The following is a 19,163-nucleotide window of genomic DNA, read 5'->3' as shown; positions in this document are numbered from 1 at the left end:
AGAATATGTACATGCTGAAGTCCAATATTGATTTTACAGAATAACTGAGGGGAAGTGTTTTCAGAGAGTAAATCTTTAAACAGATTTAACGGTTTACATCACATAGAAGTGCCTTTGGTAAATAACTTTGTTTATAACTTTACTAAAACAGTGATACCTCCTGATTCCAGAAAGACTAAGAAAACTGCTCCCACTGCTCTGTTGCAGTAGAGAGGGGATGGGACACATTGACGACATACTGGTGTGAGTCACACAGATCTAACATGAATTAATGAAAGGAAAGCTTTTTCTCCTTTGAAGCTAGAATTGAGGTCATTCTGACTCTTCTTGAAGATTACCTTTGCCCAATGGCCTTTGAGGAGCTCCTGGATGAAGTTGGTGGCCTGGGAAAATTCCAGATCCTTCAGATGGCTTTAATTCTTCCTTCCCTCATGATAATAGTTTGTCAAATACTTTTGGAGAACTTCACTGCGGCCATTCCTCGTCATCGTTGCTGGGTCCACATTCTTGATAATGACACTGTCTCTGATAATGACACTGGATTCCTCAGTCCTGATGTTCTCCTGAGAATCTCTATCCCACTGGATTCAAACTTGAAGCCAGAGAAATGTCATCGTTTCCTCCACCCTCAGTGGCAACTCCTTCACCTGAATGGGACCTTCCCAAACATGACTGACCTGGACACGGAGCCCTGTGTGGACGGCTGGGTGTATGACCACAGCTTGTTCTCCTCCACCATCGTGACAGAGGTAAAGGCCCCATTTACCTCTTCTAAGTATATGGTCTGGGTATTCAGAATAACACAAAGTCATGTCTGAAGATTCATGTCTTCAGTCACTGAATAGATAGTGTAGCCAGCTGTCTTTCATTCTTTTAAGAAAACTGATTACTTATTTATTTAATTGCCAAGCACAATTGATGACAGTGAAATCAATAACTAGATATGAATTTTAGTATTACAAAGGTTTAAGTTTACTTTCCTAACCATCAGTTCTCACATAATGTGAGAAGTACTTGATATAAACTGTGGAAAATTATTCTTGGTCATTTGCTCTCAGTCTAGTTGCAAATTATAAATATTTGTATAATTTTTTTTTTAAGTCCTTTCCTGGATACTTGTCATACAAGCAAATCAGAGTGCATTTCACTCTAGATGTGAAATCTAGAGCTGTTGAAAAATCTAGGTTGTTGAAAAGGCAACCTCAAAGTTTTCAGTGTGTGGAAATGATTGAGAACCACTGAGGTATGCAGTGCTAAGTGAATATGAAGATTGCCCCTAATATAACGTAGAAGATTTAGTTGATGATTATTAGAAGAAAACAATGCATAAGCTGAGACATTAATGATATAGATCAGTAAATGTGGTAAAGAGAAGCCAGCGGACATGAATTACACTGATGGCTTTTTGACTGAGTGAGCGTTGAGGGCTATAAGACTATAAGATTCTGTGAAGCTCCTCTGTGCTGGTTTCCTTCTCTTCCAGTGGGACCTCATTTGTGACCATCAGTCACAGAAACCAGTAGCTCAATCCCTATTCATGGCTGGAATGCTGGTGGGAGGCTTCATATATGGTCATCTCTCAGATAGGTATGGCTCCAGATCATTGCTGCCCTACTCTGTGTTGTTTTCAGAGTTTATGATTAATTGTTTCATAAATAAGTCTTTATTGAGTTCTGATAGACAGTTTATAGTGTTGGGGGTTTCCTTAGTTCCCAAGCAGCTACAGATGGAAATGTAGGATTGGACTCATTGTGAAGAATGCAATTTTGTTGCCATGGAGATCTCTGTACTGGGCACAGAAATGATATCACCATAAGATCTGGGGGCATTTCAGAATAGCTTTTTATTATTATTATGAAACTGCTTTATTGGAACTGGAAGAGTTGCTAGAGAAAGAACATTCAATTTGAAATTATTTGTTAAATTAATATTTATTGGAGTATAGTTACTTTACAGTATTAGTTTCTGTTGTACAACAAAGTGAATAGCTGTTTGTATACATATATCCCTTCTTTTTTGGATTTTCTTCCCATGTAGGTCACCACAGAGGGCTGAGTAGAGTTCCCTGTGCTACACAGTAGATTCTCCTTAGTTATCCATAGTAGTGTTACACAGTGGTTATAGTAGTTATACATAGTAGTTATGACTATGTAGTGTTATGTAATAGTTACGCATATTAGTGTGTCTATGTCAATCCCAGTCCCCCAGTTCATCCCACTCCTCCTCCCCCGACTAGTATCTATATGCCCATTTTTCTGTGTGTGTCTTTACTTCTGCTTTGCAAATAAGTTCACCTACATTATTTTCTATATTCCACATATAAAAGTTATTATATGACTTTTTTTTCTCTTTTTGACTTTCTTCACTCTGTATGACAGTCTCTAGGTCCAACTGCATCTCTGCAGATTGCACAGTTTTGCTCCTTTTTATGGCTGAGTAAAATGGCAACCCACTCCAGTATTCTTGCCTGGAGAATCCCATGGTTGGAGGAGCCTGGTGGGCTACAGTCCACAGGGTTGCAGAGTCGGACATGACTGAGTGACTTAACTAAACTAACGTTAATTGCACATATGTACCACCTCTTCTTTATCCATTCCTCTGTTGATGGACATTTAGTCTGCTTCCATGTCCTGGTTATTGTAAATAGTGCTGCAAGAACATTGAAAGTATCTTTCTGAATTATGGTTTTCTCTGGGTATATGCCCAGAAATGGGATTGCTGAGTCATATGGTAGTTCCATTTTTAGTTTTCTAAGGAATCTCCATACTGTTCTTTGTAGTGGCTATATCAATTTACATTCATTGTGGAATTTCCTTGTTTTTTTTTTCTATGATCCAATGGATGTTGGCAATTTGGTCTCTGATTCCTCTGCCTTTTCTAAATCTAGCTTGCACATCTGGGAGTTCTTGGTTCCTATACTTGTGAAGCCAACTTGAAGGATTTTAAGCATTATCTTACTAGCATGTGAAATGAGCTCAATTGTATGGTAGTTTGAACATTCTTTGGCATTGCCCTTCTTTGGGACTAGAATTAAAACTGACTTTTTGCAGTCCTATAACCATTGCTGAGTGACCTAGGTGAGTGATCATACCATGGTGGTTATCTTGATCATTAGGACCTTTTAAAAAAATGGTTCTTCTGTGTATTCTTGCCACCTCTTCTTAATCTCTTCTGCTTCTGTTAGGTTCTTGCTGTTTCTGTCCTTTATCGTGCCCATCTTTGAGCAACATGAGAGAACCTCAAAAAATTATGCTAAGTGAAATAAGCCAGGCACAAAAGGAAATTGTAGGCAACCACTTATATGAAGTATCCAGAATAAGCAAACGAATGGAGAGAGAGTTTAAAATTTTCAAAAGGATAAAGGGCAGGGATGGAGAGTTATTGCTTAATTGTGAGAATTTGTCTTGGGTTGATGAAAAAGTTTTCAAAAAAGACAATGTTGATGGTTCCATGATATGATGAGTATAATTAATTACTGACTTGTACTTCTAAAAAGATTAAAATGAAAAGTCTATATAGTGTTAGTTGTATCAAAATTAAAGGTATCAGTGTATCAAATATATCTCTATCATAAATTCTGTTATCTAATTCTGTCAGTTTTGCTTCATGTAGTTCACCGTTGCTGAGTAAAGATACACTTGTTGTTTTCAGCATTATTGTGTCTGTAAATAAATTTTGTTTTGAAATTTTTTTCTTTAATGATGATATAAAGACTCTAGTCATCTTATTATTACTACCTGAATTGTATATATATTTTTCTGTCAATTGACTTTCAATCTATAATATTTTAAGTACTATAGTGGGCAGCATAAAAGTCCATCTCTTTTTAAACCCATATGGTAATTTCTATCATTTGATAGAGATAGCAATTAGTTCATGTGGTTGTTGTTCTTGTTCTTTTAACTTATTTTTTTATTGAAGGATAATTGCTTTACAGAATTCTGCTGTTTTCTGTCAAGCCTCAACATGAATCAGACATAGGTGTACATATATCCCCTCCTTCTTGAACTTCCGTCCTATCTCCCTCCCTACCCCACCCCTCTAGGTTGATACAGAGCCCCTGTTTGAGTCTCCTGAGCCATACCACAAACTCCAGTAGGCTATTTTACATATGGTAATGAAAGTTTCCATGTTACTCTCTCCATACATCTCACCCTCTCCTCCCCTCTCCCCATGTCCATAAATCTATTCTCTATGTTTCTCCATTGCTGCCCTGTAAATAAGTTCTTCAGTACCATTCTTCTAGATTCTGTATATGTGTGTTAGAATACGATATTTATCTTTCTCTTTCTGACTCACTTCACTCTGTATAATAGGTTCTAGGTTCATCCACCTCATCAAAACTGACTCAAATGGATTCCTTTTTATGGCTGAGTGTGACTGCAGCCATGAAATTAAAAGACGTTTACTCCTTGGAAGGAAAGTTATGACCAACCTAGATAGCATATTAAAAAGCAGAGACATTACTTTGCCAACAAAGGTCCGTCTAGTCAAGGCTATGGTTTTTCCAGTTGTCGTGTATGGATGTGAGAGTTGGACTGTGAAGAAAGCTGAGCACCAAAGAATTGATGCTTTTGAACTGTGGCATTGGAGAAGACTCTTGAGAGTCCCTTGGACTGCAAGGAGATCCAACCAGTCCATCCTAAAGGAGATCAGTCCTGCGCATTCAATGGAAGGACTGATGTTGAAGCTGAAACTCCAATACTTTGGCCACCTCATGCAAAGAGTTGATTCATTGGAAAAGACCCTGATGCTGGGAGGGGTTGGGGGCAGGAGGAGAAGGGGATGACAGAGGATGAGACGGCTGGATGGCACCACTGACTGGATGGATATGAGTTTGGGTGATGGACAGGGAGGCCTGGTGTGCTGCAATTCATGGGGTCGCAAAGAGTTGGACACGACTGAGCGACTGAACTGAATATTCCATTGTGTATATGTACCACAACTTCTTTATCCATTCATCTATTGATGGACATCTAGGTTGCTTCCATGTTCTAGCTATCGTAAATAGTGCTACAATGAGCACTGGGGTACGTGTGTCTGTTTCAATTTTGATTTCCTCATGGTATTTGCCTAGGAGTGGGATTGCTAGGTTGTATGGTGGTTTTGTTCCTAGTTTTTTTTATTTTTTATTTTATTTTTTAATTTATTTTTATTTTTTAACTTTACAATGTGGTATTGGTTTTGCCATAGTTTTTAAAGGAATCTCCATACCATCTTCCATTGTGGCTGTATCAATTTACATTCCCACCAACAGAGCAAGAGGGTTCCCTTTCTCCACACCTTCTACAGCATTTACAGTTTTTAGACTTAAAAAAAATTTTTTTTTTTACTTTACAATATTGTATTGGTTTTGCCATACATCTGCATGCATCTGCCACGGGTGTACACGTGTTCCCAATCCTGAACCCCCCTCCCACCTTCCTCCCCATACCATCCCTCTGGGTCATCCCAGTGCACCAACCCCAAGCTTCCTGTATTGTTTGTATACTTTTTGATGATGGCCATTCTGGCTGGTGTGAGATGATATCTCATTGTTATTTGATTTGCATTTCTCTAATAATGAGCGATGTTGAGCATCTTGTCATGTGTTTGTTAGCCATCTGTACGTCTTCTTTGGAGAAATGTCTGCTTAGGTCTTTTCCCCACTTTTTGATTGGGTTGTTTGCTTTTCTGGTATTGAATTGTGTGAGCTACTTGTATACTTTGGAAATTAATCCTTTGTCAATTGATTCATATGCTATCATTTTCTCCCATTCTGAGAATTGTCTTTTCGCCTTGCTTATAGTTTCCTTTGCTGTGCAACAGCTTTTACGTTTAATCAGGTCCAACTTGTTTACTTTTGTTTTTATTTCTATTACTCTAGGAGGTGGGTCATAGAGGATCTTGCTTTGATTTATGTCATGGAGTGTTCTGCCTATGTTTTCCTCTAAGAGTTTTATAGTTTCTGGTCTTACATTTAGGTCTTTAATCAATTTTGAGTTTATCTTTGTGTATGATATTAAGAAGTGTTCTAATTTCATTCTTTTACCTGTAGCTGTCCAGTTTTCCCAGCACCATTTATTGAAGAGGCTGTCTTTGCCTCTCATTGTATATTCTTGCCTTCTTTTAAAAAAATAAGGTACCCAAAGGTGCATGGGTTTATTTCTGGGCTTTCTATCTTGTTCCATTGGTCTAGATATCTGTCTCTGTGCCAGTACCATACTGTCTCGATGACTAGTTTTGTAGTATAATCTGAATTCAGGAAGGTTGATTTGCTCCAGCTCCATTCTTCTTTCTCAAGACTGCTTTGGCTATTCGGGGTCTTTTGTGTTTACATACAAATTGTGAAATTTTTTGTTCTAGTTCTTTTAAAGCCATTGGTAATTTGATAGGGATCACATTGAATCTATAGATTGTGTTTGGTAGTAAGTCATTTTCACAATATTGATTCTTTCTACCCAGGAACATGGAATCTCTCTCCATCTGTTTATGTCATCTTTGATTTCTTTCATCAGTGTCTTATAACTTTCTGTATATAGTTCTTTTGTCCCCTTAGGTAAACTTATTCCTAGATATTTAATTATTTGTGTTGCAATGGTGAATGGGATTGCTTCCTTAATTTCTCTTTCTGATTTTTCATTGTTAGTATATAAAAATGCAAGTGATTTCTATGTTTTAATGTTATATCCTAAAACTTTAAATTCACTGATTAGCTCTAGTAGTTTTCTGATAGTATCTTTAGGGTTTTCTTTGTACAGTATCATGTTATTTGCAAACAGTGAGAGATTTATTTCTTCTTTTCCAATCTGGATTCCTTTTTTTCCTTTCTTCTCTGATTGCTGTAGCTAGGACTTCCAGAACTATGTTGAATAATAGTGGTGAAAGTGGACATCCTTGTCTTGTTCCTGATCTTAGGGGAAATGTTTTCAGTTTTTCACCATTGAGCATAGTGTTTGCTGTAGGCCTATCATATATGGCCTTTACTATGTTGAGATAGGTTCCTCAACATAAGTAGGTTGGGTTGGAACATCGGAACCTTGGCTAGGTTCCAATACCCCTGTTTTGAATAGTTTTAATCATAAATGGATGCTGAATTTTGTCAAAGCCTTTTTCTTCATCTATTGAGATTATCATATGGTTTTATCTTTCAATTTGTTAATATAGTGTATCACACTGATTGATTTGCATATATTGAAGAACCCTTGCATCCCTGGAATAAACCCAACGTGATCATGGCATATGAGCTTTTTGATGTGTTGCTGAATTCTGTTTGCTAAAATTTTGTTGAGGATTTTTTCTTCTATGTTCATCAGTGATATCGGCCTCTAATTTTCTTTTTTTTGTGTTGTCTTTGTCTGGTTTTGGTATCAGGGTGATTGTGGCCTTGTCGAATGAGTTTGGAAGTGTTCCTTCCTCTGCAATTTTTGGAAAGAATTTTAGAAGGATAGGCATTAGCTCTTCTCTACATGTTTGATAGTTTTCTCCTGTGACACCATCTGGTCCTGGACTTTTTTGGGGGGAAGATTTTTGATCACAGCTTCAATTTCAGTGCTTATAATTGGGCTGTTCATAATTTCTTTTACTTCCTGGTTAGTCTTGGAAGAGTCAACTTTTCTAAGAATCTGTCCATTTCTTCCAGGTTATCCATTTTATTGCCATATAGTTGTTCATAATAATCTCTTATAATCCTTTGTATTTCTGCACTGTCTGTTGCAACCTCTCCTTTTTCATTTCTAATTTTGTTAATTTGATTCTTCTCTATTTTCTTCCTTATGAGTCTGGCTTAAAGCTTGTCAATTTTGTTTATCTTCTCAAAGAACCAGCTTTTAGTTTTATTAATCTTTAGTATTGCTTCTTTCATTTATTTCTGCTGGGGTTTTTTTTTTTTTTATAAAAACTGAAATTTTATTTCCCACAATCCATACCCTGTGTACAAGGTCTTGCAGCATCTTAGATGACATTGTGTGATTGAACCAATAAAGATAATAGAACTATTAATATCAACAAATACACACCAGGAATCTGAGGATTTCCAGAATCATGGTGAGATTTGTGAGTAGTCAAGTACTCCAAGTAACAACAGTTTAGATGCATGCTAATCATGATGATTACTTATAAAAGGACACAGTCAGAATTAGGAAAGGGAAATGCTATTCAATATCACTAGAATCAATTTTCAGTCACCTGTGAGTTGAACTTCACATTCGGAAAAAAAAGGTCAGATTATTTGCTCTTCCAAGAAGCCTAAAATGGGTATCACCTTTTTACAATAAAAAGCCTAGTAAAACAGTCCATGGAGTCAGACCCAACTGAGCAATTGAGCACACACACACAAACCAATAACACACTTGTTTCCGATTAAAAGTATGCATTCATTAATATTAAATTTTTTAAACTTTTATTTTATTTTTAAACTTTACATAATTGTATTAGTTTTGCCAAATATCAAAATGAATCCGCCACAGGTATACATGTGTTCCCCATCCTGAACCCTCCTCCCTCCTCCCTCCCCATACCATCCCTCTGGGTCTACCTCTGCTGGGATCTTTATGATTTTTTTCCTTCTACTAATTTTGGGGCTTTTTGTTCTTTTTCCAGTTGTTTTAGGTGTAAATTTAGGTTTTCTATTCAATGTTTTTCTTGTTTCTTGAGGTAAGATTGTACTGCTATAAATTTCCCTCTTAGAACTGCTTTTGCTGCATCCCATGGGTTTTGAGTTGTCGTGTTTTCATTGTCATTTGTTTCTAGAAATTTTTTTATTTCCCTTTTGATTTCTTCAGTCACCTGTTGGTTATTTAGAAATGTGTTATTTGTTTCCATGTGTTTGTGTTTCTTACCATTTTTTTTTTCTGGTAACTGATATCTAGTCTCACAGCATTGTCATCAGAGAAGATGCTTGATATGATTTCAATTTTCTTAAATTTACTGAGATTTGATTTGTGACCCAAGATGCAGTCTATCCTGGAGAATGTTCCATGTGCACTTGGGAAGAAGGTGTATTCTTCTCCATTTGGATGGAATGTCCTGAAGATATAAATGAGATCCATCTCACCTAATGCATCATTTAAGACTTGTGTTTCCTCATTAAATTTCTCTTTTGATGATCTGTCCATTGGTGTGAGTGGGGTGTTAAAGTCTCCTATTATTCTTGTGTTACTGTCAATTTCTCCTTTTATGTCTGTTAGTGTTTGTCTTATGTATTGAGGCGCTCCTATGTTGGGTGCATAGATATTTACAATTGTTATGTCTTCCTCTTGGATTGAGCCCTTGATCATTATGTAGTGTCCTTCCTTATATCTTGTAATCCTATTTATTTTAAGGTCTATTTTGTCTGATATGAGGATTGCTACTCCAGCTTTATTTTGCTTCCCATTTGCAGGAATATATTTTTCCATCCCCTGACTTTCAGTCTGTATGTGTCTTGAGGTCTGAAGTGGGTTTCTTGTAGACAGCATGTATATGGCCCTTGGTTTTGTATCCATTCAGCCAGCCTGTGTCTTTCAGTTGGAGCGTTTAACCCATTTACATTTAAAGTAATTATTGACATATATGTTCCTATTGCCCTTTTCTTAATTGTTTGGGGTTGATTATGTAGATCTTTTTACTTCTCTTGTATTTCTTGACTATATAAGTCCTTTTAACTTTTGTTGTAAAGCTGGTTTGGTGGTACTTAATTCTCTAAACTTTTGCTTGTCTGAAAGGCTTTTTATTTCTCCATCAATTTTGAATGAGATCATTGCCAGGTACTGTAATCTTCATTGTAGATTTTTCCCTTTCAGTACTTTAAGTATATCCTGCCATTCCCTTCTGGCCTGCAGAGTTTCTACTGAAAGATCAACTGTTAAGCATATGGGATTTCCCTTGTATGTTACTTGTTTCTTCCTTGTTGCTTTTAATATTCTTTCTTTGTGTTTAGTCTTTGTTAGTTTGTTTAGTGTCTTGGTGTGTTTCTCCTTGAGTTTGTCCTGTATGGGACTCTTTGTGCCTCTTGACTTGATTGACTATTTCCTTTTCCATGTTGGAGAAATTTTCAACTATAATCTCTTCAAAAATTTTCTCATAAACTGTTTTTCTCTTCTTCTTCTGGGACTTCTATAATTCAAATGCTGGTGCATTTGATATTGTCCCAGAGGTCTCTGAGACTATCCTCAGTTCTTTTCATTCCTTTATTTTATTCTGCTCTTCAGAGGTTATTTCTATCATTTTATCTTCCAGCTCACTGATTCATTCTTCTGCTTCAGATATTCTGCTATTGATTCCTTCTAGAGTATTTTTAATTTCGGTAAATGTATTGTTTGTCTCTGTATGTTTATTCTTTAATTCTTCTAGGTCTTTGTCAATTGATTCTTGTATTTTCTCCATTTTTTCCCCCAAGGTTTTTGATCATCTTTACTATCTTTATTCTGAATTCTTTTTCAGGTAGTTTGCCTATTTCCTCTTCATTTATTTGGACTTCTGTGTTTCTAGTTTGTTCCTTCATTTGTGTAGTATTTCTCTGCCTTTACACTATTTTTTTTTTTTTAATTCATTGTGTTTGAGGTCTCCCTTTCCCAGACTTAAAGGTTGAATTCTTTCTTCATTTTGGTTTCTTCCCTCCTATGGTTGGTCCAGCGCTTTGAGTAAACTTCATATAGAGTGAAATTTGTGCTGAGTTTTTGTTTGTTTGCTTGATTTTCCTCTGATGGGCAAGGCAGAGTGAGGTGGTAATCCTGTCTGCTGATGATTGGGTTTGTATTTTTGTTTTATTTGTTGTTTGGGTGAGGCATTTTGCACAAGGTGCTGCTGGTGGTTGGATGATGCTGGGTCTTGTATTCAAGTGGTTTCCTTTGTGTGAGTTCTCACTATTTGTTACTCCCTAGGGTTAGTGCTCTGGTAGTGTAGGGTCTTGGAGTCAGTGTTCCCACTCCAAAGGTTTGGGGCTTGATCTGCTGGGAAGAGGATACTTGGGAGGGATGGAGCTGGGAGGCTGTGGCTGAGGAGCGAATTTTTACTCAGGTTCTAAGGGCAGCACTATGTGTGGCCCTGTGATGAGCAAAAGCCTCATAGAACTGAGGACTGGGCAACTGTCTGTGGGAAGATTACAATCCAAAATCAATCATCTATTGCTCTTGTCAGCATCCCAGAAGTCTCTCTTCACTGGTTTCCCAGCTTGAACCTGGTGTCACCAGGATTTGAACTGCTGTCTCTTCTAACCCCAGCTCTTAGGCTCTGACAATGCCCAGAAGAGCATGTGGTGGGGATTACCAAGGCTTCTGCTGTGGTTCTCTCTATCGCCTTGAGAGCTTGGACTAGTGTCAACCTCTCCAGCCTCTTGTTTCTTTGGATATTTTCCCCCCCTTTTCCTTTGTGCTTCGTCTAATTTCACTTGCTCATAGGGTGCTGCATGCAGCGACCTCCACCCTGTACTCAGACCACAGTTATAAGTATGAAGGGCCAAGGCTGGCCCATGCAGTTAGGGCATGTGCTGAAGCAATGTGCATGGCACTGCAACTCAAGATGTGGTTGTTGTTTTGATTTTTCTCATTCGAACATTTCTCTCTTTTTGTTTGTTTGTTTTCTGCATTATTTTCTTGATGGTGATAATAATTATGATTTTTTTGGTGATGCTGGTTCCTATGGTTCACATTTTCTATTTTTAGGGTAAATTATTTGAGCATTTTAAGAATTATGTTTTAAGGATTGCAGAGGAATTTTCAATTCCAGATTGTCTATCTGTTTTTATTACTGGCATATAGATTAGCAGATCCTGTTTAATCCAGGTTGCCTCCACTAAGGCCCTATTTTCTTGATGCTCATGGAACACAGAATTCATTTTTTCTTATTTGTCCTTCACCTTACTTTTCACTTCATTCTTCATCTTTCATAATTCTTTCCTCTGAGAAATTTATATAATGTCTGCTGTCTGGGTTATGATACTTATATATTCTTTTCTAGAAAAGCACACTTCTTGAAGACTATAAATCCAGATTAATCAAAGAGTGGCTCTTTTTTTTTGAAAAATATGAATTTATTTTAATTGGAGGCTAATTACTTTACACTATTGTATTGGTTTTGCCATACATCAACATGAATCCGCCACGGGTGTACACGTGTTCCCCATCCTGAACCCCCCTCCCACCTCCCTCCCTATACCATCCCTCTGGGTCATCCCAGTGCACCAGCCCTGAGCATCCTGTATCATGCATCAAACCTGGACTGGCGATTCGTTTCACATATGATATTATACATGTTTCAATGCCATTCTTCCAAATCATCCCATCCTTGCCCTCTCCCACAGAGTCCAAAAGTCTGTTCTATACCTCTGTGTCTCTTTTGCTGTCTCGCATACAGGGTTATTGTTACCATCTTCTAAATTTCATATATATGAGTTAGTATACTGTATTGGTGTTTTTCTTTCTGGCTTACTTCACTGTGTATAATAGGCTCCAGTTTCATCTACCTCATTAGAACTGACTCAAATGGATTCTTTTTAATGGCTGAGTAATACTCCGTTGTGTATATGTACCACTGCTTTCTTATCCATTCATCTGCTGATGGACATCTAGGTTGCTTCCGTGTCCTGGCTATTATAAGCAGTGTTGTGATGAACATTGGGGTACATGTGTCTCTTTCAATTCTGATTTTCTCAGTGTGTATGCCCAGCAGTGGGATTGCTGGGATATATGGCAGTTATAAACCTTCAACAACTCTGTCCACTGATCTTTTGCATCAGTTTAACCTTAACCTGTCTGGTCCTAGAGACCTAAGTACACTTTTAGCTCCCTTGTGTTCTGAACACTGTACAGACTCTCTACTTTGCTAAATACCTATGTTAGTATGGTGGGTTCTTATGGTATTTTCCAAGTTCCAGCATTATAGTTTATTTTATATGGTGCCACTTGGTGTCAGAGGCCATTTGGTGATTGGAGGATGAGGTTTTGGTCTTGTTAGTCTATAGAAAAAGAGTGTTATTTAAGGAGATTCCTATTGTTGATTTAGCCCTTCTTTTTTAAAAGTTTTCAATTACAAAGAATCACTTGTTAAAACATTCTCTAAATTTCAGAGTATTCTTTTGGTTTCTTATGTTTTTACCACAAGTTATCATTATTCCCTTCATCTAAGCAGATTCTGTTTCTTAGGTTTGGGCGGAAGTTGATTCTCAGGTGCTGTTTGCTCCAGCTGGCCATCTCTGGGACCTGTGCAGCCTTTGCTCCCACCTTCCTCATTTACTGCTCGCTACGCTTCTGGTCAGGCTGTTCTGCTGTGGTCATCGTGGCAAACAACATTATGCTGAGTAAGTCAACAATTTTGGTCTCCTCCCATTTTCCATGCCTTAAAAATCACTTTGAAATTTCATCTTTATGTGACATTAGTATTCCATTTGGATTTTCTTCCAGTTATAGAGTGGACAAGATCCCAGTCAAAAGCCATGATATTAACACTGGTAGCCTGTACCTTTAGTATGGGACAGATGATGCTGGGAGGACTGGCTTTTGTCTTTCGAGAGTGGCGCACCCTGCAGCTGGTGGTATCTGTACCTTTCTTTGTCTTCTTTCTCTCCTCAAGGTATGAGCTTTCTCTCTTACTCTGTCTTATGGGAACCTGGGATGAAAATGCATATTGAATTAAGATATATTGATTTCCTTATTCCATGGACCATTTTGTATTGTTTGGACCTAAAACCCATGTCTCTCATCTGTTCACTCTGTGGGATTTGAGGTTTGAGAAGCAGAACACAGAGTAACAATGACTTTTCTGTCTGGGGTTTCTAGATATTTTCTGCCATCTTTATAAGTTTTACCCAGTATAGTGGTCAGAGTTAGGCTAATATTATTTTCCTTAGTATAAAATCAGACATACTTTTAAAATACTGTTTTTTGAGCTTTGGAATGAATCCAATATGGTAAAGATTCAGCAATTTTCTATGTTGTTGCTGATTTTGGATAAAGGAAGAGGCAGCAAATTTGTTCATATAGCCAGTTGACAAAATAGTGGCATAATTTCTACATTACTAAAAATGGCATGTAGATAGGGTGATTTCTGTTATGTGTTCAGCACTTCCTTTTCCCTTAAATAGTTTTAACAAACATTTACTTATGGTAGGGAGAATCAGCTTAAGTGATCACAGAAGGATGACTATAGATTTAATACATTGAGATGAGTTCAAAGAAGGAGCAGAGTGTAGTCCTTGTCAGAATCATCTCCTAAGTCATTTTATCCTCTTTCCAGTTCTACAAAGAAGATGGCACTACAGTCCCCATTTTATTGATGAGAAATCTGAGGCAGATGTAAACAAGTGACTCACTTGTGTAGTTAGGTACCAACAGTGTTGGTAGCAGCAAGAGTATTTGCAATATTTGTTGGGCTATAAGCTTACATCATTTGGGGGCTTCTTTTTTAAAAGAATATATATTATAAATATATACTATATTCACAAAGTTGTTAGATCCCATGCAAAGCTTTCAAAGAGAATATGCATATGAAGGACTCTCCACCTTAAACTTCATAAGCTTCTTGGAAATTCTCTTCCTGAGTAAGCAGAGAGGAAATTTGACTCCAAGGTCTGTGGATCCAACAAATGAAATGGTGGATATAGATGGAAGGCAAAAAGCATCTGCTGTCAAGAAGCATACAATACATTAAAAAAGAGAGCTGACTGCACTTATGTGCCTTTCTTCAGGTGGCTGGTGGAATCTGCTCGGTGGCTGATTATCACCAATAAACCAGATGAGGGCTTAAAGGAACTTAAGAAAGTTGCACACAGAAATGGAATGAAGAATGCTGAAGCAACCCTGAACATGGAGGTGAGAAGGGAAGGGAAGGTGGTTAAGGGTTGTAGAGAAGAAATAAACTGACACCTGCCTTCTTCTTCTTGAGATAGACAAGCTGATTTTCTAACAGGGCAGTTAGTTGAGAAGACAAGCTCAGTTCTCTCATCTTTCAGGTCTATTTCAGAGAAAAGAAGCTTTGCTTGCTGTGCAACTACTTCCTTTAGTTCATTTCCTGAATTGAATCTATAGGCTCTGTACTCCCTTGGATACCATGACCTCATTTTCAAAATTTTGTTGTTGCCATTTAATTTCCTGGAGTTTCCCTTAACTCCTTACATACTCCTTCATATCACATTCACACTTGTGGTTTCATGTATAATATGTTACCCTAGAAAGAAGGAGGGGCTTTCCAGGTGGTGCTAGTGGTAAAGAACCTGCCTGCCAATGGAGGTAGACATAAGAGATGCAGGTTTGATCCCTGGGTTGGGAAGATCCCCTGGAGGAGGACATGGCAACCCACTCCAGTATTCTTGTCTGGAGAATCCCATGAACAGAGGAGCCTGGTGGGGAATTGTCCATAGGGTAGCAAAGAATCAGACACAACTGAAGTGACTTAGGACACACACGCAGAAAGAAAGGGAATACATCATTTCTGTCCTTTTGGGATCCAATGCTAACCACTATACCTCGAACTATGTTGGCAAATGATATGTGTTTGCTGTTGTTGAAGGGTTTGAGAGTGACCATGCAGGAGGAGCTGAAGACAGCACAGATGAAAACTACTGTGTTTGACTTATTCCGCACACCCAAGCTGCGAAAAAGAATCTGTCTTCTGTTCTTTGTGAGGTGGGCTTGCTCACAGTGCATGGCAACATTCAAAGAGTTGGGGCATAAAACTATTTATTTCAAAGGTTACAAAAGTGTTGTGAGAGGGAGATGGTGATTTGAAAATAAAAGATGTGGGGAACACCAACTAAGACTCACAAGAAACTGATTGTATGATGAAGAGTTAGTTAGATTTTATCACTCTATCTGTGTCTTAACTGGAGACTATTGTTGAGAACTTCCATTAAGAACAGATCTTAGCACTTGTTTTTCTATATTTATCTTTCAATTTAATTGAAGCAAAATTTTAAAACAGAAACATGAAGAGATCATGAATATATATGAATCAATGAATATGTCAATATGTAAAAATGTAACCAACCTCCAGGTCAAGACAGAAAATTCTAATCTGCTAATAGAAAACTAATGAATAATTTGTAGCATATTTGTACAATGTAATTTGTACAAATTTGTACATTTGTACAATGTAATATCTTACAGCTGTTAAAATGATTGAACTAGGGCCAACTGCACCAACATAGATGCACCCGTAAAAACATAATGAAAAAGAAAAATTCAGAATGATTTGTGATTTATCAGCATGACGCCAATTGTTTTACATTGAAAAAAGGTAAAACAATCTTATATACAATACTATACCAGTGTGCATAGGATATACACATGTGTAAGAAGAGCAAGCATGTCAATGGTAAGTATCAGCCCCTTTTCGAGGATTGAAGGAGAAGAGATCAAGAAGGAACATATAGGGAGCTTCAATTGTATCTATAAAACTTTAATGCTATTAAGTGAGTAAATAAGTAAAGCAATTAGACAATGTGCTGAAATGGTGGATACATATTATTCTCTTTTTCTGTGTGCAAGAAATACTTTTATAATAAAATATTTTAATTAAAAAATAATACATAAACCTGAAGAGATTAGGAATATATACAAATCAATGAATACGCCAATATGTAAAAATGTAACCAACCTCCAGATCAAGACAGAAAATTCAAATTTCCCAAGATTTCCTATGTCAACTATCCAGTTGCACAATAACCACCACCAGCACCACTTCCTGACTCTATTCTCTCCTCACTACCCTCTCCTGTGAAAAATAAAAATTAACAACTGTTCTTATCTTCTTCACTACAGATAAATGTTGCCTGATTCTTTTACATAATGTAAATGACAGATGGGTTCAGAGACAGCCCCCTTTCTTTATGCCCATTCATGAAGATTCATCCATTCTGTTGTGTATAAAAGTAGGCTGTTCTCCTCCCTAGGAATTTAGTTTCCACAATGGCACCCCACTCCAGTACTCTTGCCTGGAAAATCCCATGGACCGAGGAGCCTGGTGGGCTGCAGTCCATGGGGTCGCTAAGAGTTGGACACGACTGAGCGACTTCACTTTCACTTTTCACTTTCATGAATTGGAGAAGGAAATGGCAACCCACTCCAGAGTTCTTGCCTGGAGAATCCCAGGGACGGCGGATCCTGGTGGGTTGCCATCTATGGGGTCGCACAGAGTTGGACACGACTGGAGCGACTTAGCAGCAGCAGCAGCAGATGATTAAGCTACAATGTCTACATGTACTCCAGTGTTGGTGAACTGTTACTTGTTTTCAATTTGGATTCAGCTTATTTGAGTGTTGGGGCTTCCCGGGTAACTCAGATGGTAAAGTATCTGTCTGCAGTGCAGGAGACCTGGGTTGGATCCCCAGGTCAGGAAGATCCCCTGGAAGAGGGCATGTCAAACCACCCCAGTATTCTTGCCTGGAGAATCCCATGGATAGAGGAGCCTGGTGGGCTACAGTCCGTGGGATAGCAAAGAGTCAGACACGACTGAGTGACTAACACTTTATTTGAGTGTTAGCACAATGGTTCCTGTGAAAATCTCGTTCATTATGTCATGAGAGTATATAAGTACTTGTATTTTGGTAGAGTCAAGAGGAGAAATTTTAAATATAATTCTAAATTTTTGAAGATTTAACAATCAAGAATGAAAAGCATACATGACAATATAGACCTTCCCCAAGCTTAAGAAAGTAGCTATTGTATTGTACAATTTACATCTTCCTAGGAATACCCTAGTAGGCTGCTTCTGTGTTTAACTGCATTGTGCTTTTTCACCTTTCCCATATCCACTAGGACACAGACTTTTGTTCCTGAATCCTAGACAATCAGAAGGGAAGGAAAAAGCAGAGAAAATGGTCAAGAGAGGACTTGCTTGCAATTGCTGTGATCTGTGGTGTTTCTTCTGTTGTAATGTCTAAGTCTAGCTCTCTCAGGGTGTAGTAGTTCATTAAAGTGGACTCTTTTCCTTTAGATGTTTTCTGGGTAAAAGGTTGATCCCAAGTTGGAACATTTGATTCCATTTCTGACAGTGCAGTAGATGTATGTTTGCTCTTTTGAATTCTCACATATTCTCTTAGCCCTAAGAAATCATATATGAACTTTGAATTCCCCAGATTTGTGTTAAAACCCAGAATACTATGCTCCCAGGTCAAGAAGACATGCATGGTCCCTTCACAGTTTTAATCACTAGTTTCTGGTGATGGACAAGGAGGCCTGGCATGCTGCGATTCATGGGGTCACAAAGAGTCAGACACAACTGAGCTACTGAACTGAACTGAACTGAGAAAAGAGAAATGGTTTACAATATTGGGTTTGAGGTAGGAGATGTCAGACTCACAGCATACAGACAAACTTCAAAAAGTAATTTTTCTAAATTCCTGGTTTTGGTCTTCTCCATTCAATTTCTATGTAGCATCCAATTTGCTGATCACAGCAGGTACACTTCCCTGTCACTGCCAACTCTATGCTCAGGGACTCAGACAAAAGAAAGACAGAAGGAGTATCATTTTCATATATTTGTTATTCATTTACTCAGTTGTGCCCTACTCTGAGACCCCATGGACAGCAGCAAGCCAGGTTTCCCTGCCCTTCACCATCTGCCGGAGTTTGTTCAAAGTCATGTCCATTGAGTTGATGATGCCAAACAACCATCTCGTCCTCGGTCTTCTCCTTATCCTCCTGCCCTCAATCTTTCCCAGCATTAGCATCTTTTCCAGTGAATTGGCTCTTCACATCAGGTGGCCAAAGTACTGGAGCTTCAGCTTCATTATCAGTCCTTCCAATGAATATTCAGAGTGATTTCCTTTAGAATTCACTGGTTTGATCTCTTTTCAGTCCAAGTGACTCCATGTAATTATTTATGATAATTTTACTTCTAAAATTGGAGAAATCAGTGCTGCGATGAACATTGGGGTACACATGTCTCTTTCCCTTCTGGTTTCCTCAGTGTGTATGCCCAGCAGTGGGATTGCTGGATCATAAGGCAGTTCTATTTCCAGTTTTTTAAGGAATCTCCACACTGTTCTCCATAGTGGTTGTACTAGTTTGCATTCCCACCAACAGTGTAAGAGGGTTCCCTTTTCTCCACACCCTCTCCAGCATTTATTATTCATAGACTTTTGGATCACAGCCATTCTGACTGGTGTGACATGGTACCTCATAGTGGTTTTGATTTGCATTTCTCTGATAATGAATGATGTTGAGCATCTTTTCATGTGTTTGTTAGCCATCTGTATGTCTTCTTTGGAG

At 38.0% G+C, this 19,163-nt stretch overlaps 1 protein-coding gene across 2 annotated transcripts in view; it reads left to right on the top strand.

The window, feature by feature from the left end:
- Positions 1 to 85: 85 nt before the first annotated feature.
- Positions 86 to 19,163, top strand: part of LOC104998660 (solute carrier family 22 member 10-like) — a 25,774-nt gene continuing 6,696 nt past the window's right edge. The window contains exons 1-6 of one of the 2 annotated variants that reach the window (XM_010853960.1): positions 86 to 749; positions 1,484 to 1,587; positions 13,101 to 13,255; positions 13,335 to 13,527; positions 14,642 to 14,765; positions 15,463 to 15,578. In XM_010853960.1, the coding sequence (XP_010852262.1) occupies positions 348 to 749; positions 1,484 to 1,587; positions 13,101 to 13,255; positions 13,335 to 13,527; positions 14,642 to 14,765; positions 15,463 to 15,578 (1,094 nt within the window). In that variant the 5' untranslated portion in view covers positions 86 to 347. The remainder of the gene's footprint in view (positions 750 to 1,483; positions 1,588 to 13,100; positions 13,256 to 13,334; positions 13,528 to 14,641; positions 14,766 to 15,462; positions 15,579 to 19,163) is intronic. The other variant, XM_010853961.1, reaches the window with a different exon arrangement.

This window comes from Bison bison, unplaced genomic scaffold (genome assembly GCF_000754665.1).
Source record: "Bison bison bison isolate TAMUID 2011002044 unplaced genomic scaffold, Bison_UMD1.0 scf7180017864334, whole genome shotgun sequence".
NCBI classification, from domain to species: domain Eukaryota; kingdom Metazoa; phylum Chordata; class Mammalia; order Artiodactyla; family Bovidae; genus Bison; species Bison bison.
Note: the sequence above shows the minus strand (reverse complement) of the source record. Positions and strands in the feature narration are given on the sequence as shown.